The sequence below is a fragment of the Gavialis gangeticus genome, unplaced genomic scaffold (genome assembly GCF_001723915.1).
Source record: "Gavialis gangeticus isolate Ggan-Ray unplaced genomic scaffold, GavGan_comp1, whole genome shotgun sequence".
In the NCBI taxonomy this organism is placed as follows: domain Eukaryota; kingdom Metazoa; phylum Chordata; order Crocodylia; family Gavialidae; genus Gavialis; species Gavialis gangeticus.
The window spans coordinates 21,602,361-21,609,683 of record NW_017728998.1 but is presented as its reverse complement, the minus strand read 5'-3'; the positions used below and the strand labels follow the sequence as shown (position 1 = coordinate 21,609,683).

At 35.6% G+C, this 7,323-nt stretch overlaps 1 protein-coding gene across 1 annotated transcript in view; it reads left to right on the top strand.

The window, feature by feature from the left end:
• LRP3 (LDL receptor related protein 3) overlaps positions 1-7,323 on the top strand; it is a 59,510-nt gene that overhangs the window by 34,074 nt on the left and 18,113 nt on the right. The window contains exon 3 of the mRNA XM_019505590.1: positions 566-704. Coding sequence (XP_019361135.1) covers positions 566-704 — 139 coding nt within the window. The remainder of the gene's footprint in view (positions 1-565; positions 705-7,323) is intronic.

The window sequence follows — 7,323 nt, the reverse complement described above, 5'->3', positions numbered from 1 at the left end:
ATATTTTTCTGTGCTCTGCAGACCATAAAATGTTTGTTTGTTAAAAAAACACTCATTTTAACAATAGAAAACAGATACATTTGAACCAGTGTCTCAGGTTTGAACACTATCAAACTTCACTCAAAATCAGGATCTGCTTTTGTATCTTTCACCGTTTCCCTTGATCTGAAATAAAGAACTCTTGATGCTTGTGCTTTGCTTTGGAAAATTAAGTTTTCTGCTATTAAAAGTAAGATTTTTAGATATTTTATGTTGAATATAGTCTCCAGTTGCTCTGTGGCATGCCAATCTTTGGGAAGTTGGTAAGTCAGTAAGAACATTTTTGCATCATATATTGGCAGATTCAATGCAATTCAATTGACTCGTGAAAGATTATTGATTTTTTTGTGATAAAGCAGAAATCTAAGTGTCTCAGTAAAGGTCAAGGGAAGCAAGAGTAATAAAGGAATGGAACTGTTGATTCTAACTTATCTGCAAACATTTGAAACTGCTAAAAGCTATTGTAGTTAATGTACAGTGATAGTTAACCTAAACATTGGACACGTTTTCTTTTTCTTGTTAACAGCTGCTTGCAGTGGAAAATTGGAACAGCACACAGAGAGACGTGGAGTCATCTATAGTCCTTCCTGGCCACTAAACTATCCTCCAGCCGTAAACTGCAGCTGGTATATCCAAGGAGATCGTGGAGACATAATAACAATTAGGTATGATTTGTGATGTTCTGCTCAGATAGCTCTGTTGACATGAAATGTAAGGCTTATGAGCTATGCCAGCATCAAGTTGTGTCTGAAACAGCTGTTAAAATATAGAACTGCTGTACTAAGAAAGTTGTCTGATGCTTGGTGAAGCATAATGACAGGTCATTGGTACCTCAGTTTCAAAGATGTCCTCCATTCTCGCTCAGATATATCTGTCCCACATTACTCTGATATCTAAGCACCTCATAATTTTTTCAGATATTTATTATCATGGTATTCCATGGATGTATTATCCCCACTTGATAGATTGAGAACTGAAACACTGAAATACTGGTCTGATCACATTGGTTAAGTAATCATGTTTCTATTTTCACTAAACTTATGTAGATACAGGCAGAAGAGATGAAATTTGGATTAGGCTAGGGCTTGGGTTTAGGGCTGAGCTAGGCTATGGACGTGAGTTTGAAGACAGCAAAATGTTGACCGTTCCTTGCAAGCTAATCTGCTTGTAATGGTAGAAATGGCTGTTTTTGCAGTATACTGATGTAATCCATTTTAGGCAAAGTAAACAGGACGTCTTTTGTATCCTATTTTATTCAAAGGGCCTGTTAATAACCTGTTGGGGATGGGCAGACTACAGCTTACATTATTAGCAATACGAATTATTCTTTTGGTTATTTGTTTTGGGACACTGGCTACTTTACCAAGTGATAAATAAGACCTAAATACAGAACACCAAAATTTCAAACAGTTCCCTTAAGGTACCCTAAATAATTTTCTTGTATTTTGTTTATATCCAGTCTCCTCTGTGTGTGTACAGAAGCTGGCTAATTAATGCAAGAAGTGACACAGATGTAGTCATTTTTAAAAATTTTGTAGGTACATCCTAGAGGCCCATTTTAAAATTGGCTTATAGGGAGCTTAAGATTTTTCTGACAAAACAACCTGTCAGTTTTCTGTAGCATATTAGTCGAATATATTATTGTGTAAAAATACTACCTATTAAATATTTAGCAAAAACAATATATCCTGTTTTATATAGTACTGGAAAATAACCAATTATTGTTAAATAAAAAGTTAATATTTATGGCACAGTTTCAGCTCTTTCTCGAAAAGCACAGTTCAGAATAGAAGAGTATAAATGAAATATAAATATAAATATAGTATTGTATGAAAAGGATACTTTGGATTACAGTATTGACATACTGTGAGAGTGCTTAATTTTCTGTGCTAATCACAGTATCCTCTTCAGACCAAGAATTGTTTATTTAAAAAAAACCCAAGAAGCCGTTTTTGTTTTTAATACTGTTGTGTTTGACACCATCTGCTCAGTCTTAGCTCAGCTGCTTAAAAGGACTGCAAACCTCTTCAACTGCAGATGCTGTGCAATTAAAAACAAATCTGCCACAGATGGAATAGTGGGATGGCTCCTTCTTCCATTGTTCAAAATAGGAACTAATTGTCAAAAGCAAGGAAAGCAGATACTTGCCAATATTTGAGCTCCATAAATAGGTGGACACTTTTAAACTTCATTAAAATCCATTGACATAGGGAGTGTACTTCTAAATGGAGACTGCTGAAGAGTATGGGGAAAAGCATAAATGAAATACAGGACCTTGCTTTTGCTGGTGCAGTCCCCTTGGGCAGCATATGTTTATTTTTTTACTACTACTACTACTGTTTGTAGTAGTAGCATTAGTATTATTAATGATAACAGTAATAATGTTGTTTGCATTCTGAAATCACCTCAAAGCTCCCAATATGCCTTGTCCTCTTGTACAAACACAAAGGTGACCAGTAACAAAAAATCTGAAGAAATGGGGAAGAATGGCAAAATGTTATAATAGTTCTCAGAGGCCAGTGACATGCGCAGATATGTAACTTTTAACCTCAAAATTTTATCTACAAAGATATTTAGCTGTAAAGAGCGGAAAGCCTGAGCTAAATTGTGTCCATTACAGCCAGTAGTAGGTGTGTAGATGTGTCTAGTTGAGTTGTGGCAGCTGACTGTTTATATAGTTGCATTTCTAACATAGTGATGCACACCAATCAGACTTTGCACATTATTAACATTGATATGTATGACACCACCATAAGGCTATGTTAATTGCTATATTATTCAGATGAGGAGACTATCTAGCATGGCAATAGCAAACTTAACCATTGAAAGTAGATTATTGAACTCTGTAAATGAAGTGACACAGTTACTTGACTAGCTGAGACTTGAATTTTAGAAAGAAAAAATCCCGTGCACTGTATTATGCTATCTCTGTGTCCTTTGATCTTCAGCTCTCACTGTCAGTAAGACAGGTGCATTACATAAGTAGTGTATTTGGGATACACCAGAGTCACAAAGGGATAAAATTACAATTGTAAGTAGTTATGGTATAAAAAAATATTGCAGTCTGTGCCAGTTTCTTATAAGCCTACTATTCAGCAGCTTTCAATAGAACAATGCTCTGTTCTACATGTGGATAAAAGATATGGGCTCTCAAGGGCATCTGCTTTGGACACTTTGTTGTAATATCTATCTTCCATATGTTTGTATTGATTTTCCTCAGCTGCTTACCTTTTCATAGATTTCCCTTCCATAGTTTCCTTAGTTTTTAAACAGTCGCCAGGGACAAGTTCCACAAAGTCAGAAAATAAACTTTTTTGTGTAGGCTTTGCCATTAAACAGTTACATTTTTTAAATACTCACTTTTAAATAAGTGACCCATAGAGGGGAATGCAATCAAGATCTAGGGAAAAAAAAGTTTAGCTACTGACTATAGGGATTTTCTACCATTGTGGTGTCACTGCAAATTCAGACAGCCAGGAGCCATTGTGTTAAGTAAATCAGTTATTTTTCCAGAATTTTTTTTGGCTGTGACTAACCAACTGCAATCAAAACCTTCCTTTCTTAAAACTAAAGATGTATAAATTCATGTAAGGAGAAATTTATCATAAATATGGTGACTGTCTAAGTCAAGCTTAAACAATTTATTTTCTGTGGCCTTTTCCATGATAGCATTTTAAAAAATCTTGTACATTTAGCTCTAGGAATTGTTATATATAGTAACTGATTCTTAAACAGGTTTTAAAAGTTTTCCTTGAGAGGAGGCATCCATGCACGTCTGAAATGAGGATCAAGCCCTTCTTGTTTTAACAGTTGCTGTTATTTAATTGCTGTAATTACCCATGAGGTGATAAGAAAGAAGTGTGTTTGATTCAGTTAATCTGTAAGGTGCATATTTACCTTGCCTTCTGCCTGATTGTACTGGAGTTACAAGACTAAGAGTAAAATGTTATTCACATTCAGAATTTAGGTGAGAGGTGTTTGTTGCTTCATTAACTGCTCTTCCTGACCATTGCCTATTAATTGGATGGGTACATTTTTATCTAATGTCTCTTCAGCAATTCATATCATTGGTCTTGCAAACAGTTAAGGAACTTTCCCCTTGCAGTTCTCATTCACACCATCTTGGTGCTGAAAGCTGTTGCTACAGTGGGCCCTGTTCCCGCAGACCTTACAGACGTGAATGGTCCTGTGAAGACCAGCAAGATTGTTTCATGTCACCTTTGTGGAACAGTTAAGTAACATCCCCACTTTGCAGAGAGGAAATCTACAAGAGTTGAAAAGCTTGACTTTGAATGCCCTACAATGAATGCTATTGGAGTTACAGGTACTCAGCCTTCAAAAAGTAGGCCTGGGTGTCTTCCTGGAGGTGACGCAGGAAGCCGTTGGTTACAAGGTAGGAGTAGACCAGAGATTTCCTTATTTCCAGGCCTTTGCTCCTCAGTAGTTTAAACAAATTGTTTGATGAGCCAATTAAGGCAGTGGTCTCCAAACTTTTTTGATTGTGCACCCCTATCAGTAAAAAATTTTTGAGCACGCACCCCCAATATATGTATATTTATATTTGCTCACCCCATCAGTAAAAAATGTTTGAGCATGCACCCCCAATATCTGTATATTTATATAAATATGAATAGAAGTTCTAATATTTTCTTCCCAAACCCCAGTGGATTGTCTTGTGCTCCCCCTGGGGTGCGCGCACCCCACTTTGGAGACCACTGAATTAAAGCATCAACTGTGTTCACAATCTGCCCTTGCTGGGAGAGACTGGCAAACAGGAGTGATTTCTCTTGCTTAATTGGCCTATTTTATGTTGAGCCAATGCTTTGCTGAGCCACCCATAATATTTATTCTACATTATTATTTTTTCTTAAATGAGTTTGTAGATGAAGTTAAGTATTTAACTTTGTTCCTCTTTGTGATGCATCTTTGTTACATCTGTTAGCCCTTTTTGTTACCATTCCTTTTCCTTTTTCCTGCTTATCCCTAGATTTGCTTTACTTTTCCAGTTTTAAGTGTGTATTTTTCTAATGCTTTCATCACATAATTGTTCACATCTAAATTACTTCTGGATTTCTCTCTAAGATATGGAGGACTCAATTTATAAGCAGGGATCCTGGTTTTCTCTGATTAAAAAAAAATCTGCAGTTTTCAGTTAAAAAAAGCAACCCCAAACCCACATTTTTCTGTGATTTCAATGAAACACCACTAATATACTAGTGGAACACCACTAAAATACTAGTGGTGTTTCATTTTAATAATGGAAAAATGTGGATCTGGGGTTAGTTTTATTTAACTGAAAATTGGGAATTTTTTTTAAGTAATAGAAAACCAGGATCCCTGCTTATAAGGAATGTTATTTATAAGTAAATTTCTATTGCATGTTTCTCATTTAAGTCCAAATGGTAGTAGTGCTCAGAAAAGCATTGGTTTTATAGGCAGTGCATCCATTCATTTTACAGCAGTGAAAATGAATATTGATGTTAAGCTGTTTTAATGCAGTCCTTGCTAGCAACGTGTGAAGATTAGAAAGTTAATAAGAAAATGTCATTGTAGGTCACTGCTGCTTCTACAGAGCAAGTCTTATAAGCAGTATATGTAATAGAGATAATCTTATAATTTACAGTAAGCTTCCTGGTCCCTGTTGTTCATGAGAAGTAGGCTTTTAGCACTCGATGAAAAGAAATATGAGAAAATTTACCTGTTTCCTACAAAGTGTTATGAAAGAAGAGTTGCTGCTGCATTTCCTTTGGCTTTCATTAGGATTATTTTTGTCCTCAAAAATGGAAGTTCCCAGGATCTAGTGGGCAAGCTGGGGGTTGTTTGTTTTTTTGCTTTGGTTTGTTTTGTAAATAACTGATCCTTGTAGTTATTACAGAATGAGCAGCATTGTAGAGAGGTTATCCACTGAAGTTGGTATTTCTTGGTAATTGTTTTTTGTGTCTCCAAAGAGACTCCGCTGTATTGAGTCAGATTGTGCAATGTTCTGTTCTGTCTGTCATCTCTGTCCAGCCCTCTTGTTTCCTTTGGGTTTTCAGTATGCAGTCTGAGGCCCAGAGCATTTTAACAAGATACTCTGTATTTCAAAGACAGTTCACTTTTTTCATTTTTTTTTAATTAACCAGAAGAAATAATAAGTGAATTTTGGTCCCCAAAGAAGCCTATAAACTCCCTCAGGAACTATAACTTCAGCAGGTTCTGTTGTATGCATAAAACCCTTCTCTACTCTTCCGTTTGACACCATTCTTCTGCTACACTGATCCTGGTGATAGAAGGATTTGCATTTCTGTCTCAGAGTTCAACTGAAAAAAGGTTTCTTGAGTAATAAATATCCTCATCTTATGTTTTGTGGGTGGCAGGATTTTTTTAGAGTATGGTGGCAGTAGCACTAGATCAAATTACCAGTGCTGAAAAAAATGAAATAGTGAAAGTTTAAGAAATTATATGTAGCACTTGGATAAAATAAATCAGTGACTCGTTTATAGGTGGATTAACGTGTTAGAAACTTCCCAAAAATTCTTTCCTTCGTGATACATTTTCTAAGACCTAAACCTAATATTTTTTTAAATAGTAAACCTACTGTGACCTGTCCGTTGTGTTTTAGTATTTGAAAAGTGATTGCCATTGTTATCAAGTTACTTGAAACTTTGTTCACACACTACTCTGGATTTGTTTTAAATCGACTATTGAATTGAATGGGGTAAAACTCTCTTCCATCCCCTCATGCAAACAATATAAACTGACAAGACACTTGAAGAATTGTTTTAGCATGCAAGTTCCCCAACCTAAGTAATATATGTTTAAGGAATGGTCACATTTTTCAATTTGCAAGAAATTCTTCATGAGCAAAATTCTTTTACTTTTCCCTTCTCTCTATGCTCTCAGAAGGTGGATTTCTACAAGTGTGACTGGATCTGTTCATTCAAGTTATGTAAACTAAAAGTAAAGCCTCCATGTTTCATGGAAATGAAACAAACTATGCTTCTTCCACAACATTCGTTTTCCAAACTGACAACCGCTAGACACTGATTTCGGGATTTGAATGTTGAACATGTGTATTGTTGAAGGGGAGAATTAATTTTTGAATGTTCTGCATCTGACTTCCATGTGCTGAGATGGCCGTTTCGAAACAAAATATATCCTCTATGACCTTGAATAGTAATATCATATTCACATTATTAATAGGCCCTCTAGAAAGAACAGTTATTCACCAATATATTCTGTTTCTGTACTTGCAGCTGGGACTGTTATTGTTACTGTTATGTGATTTTTTTTTTTTTTTTTTAA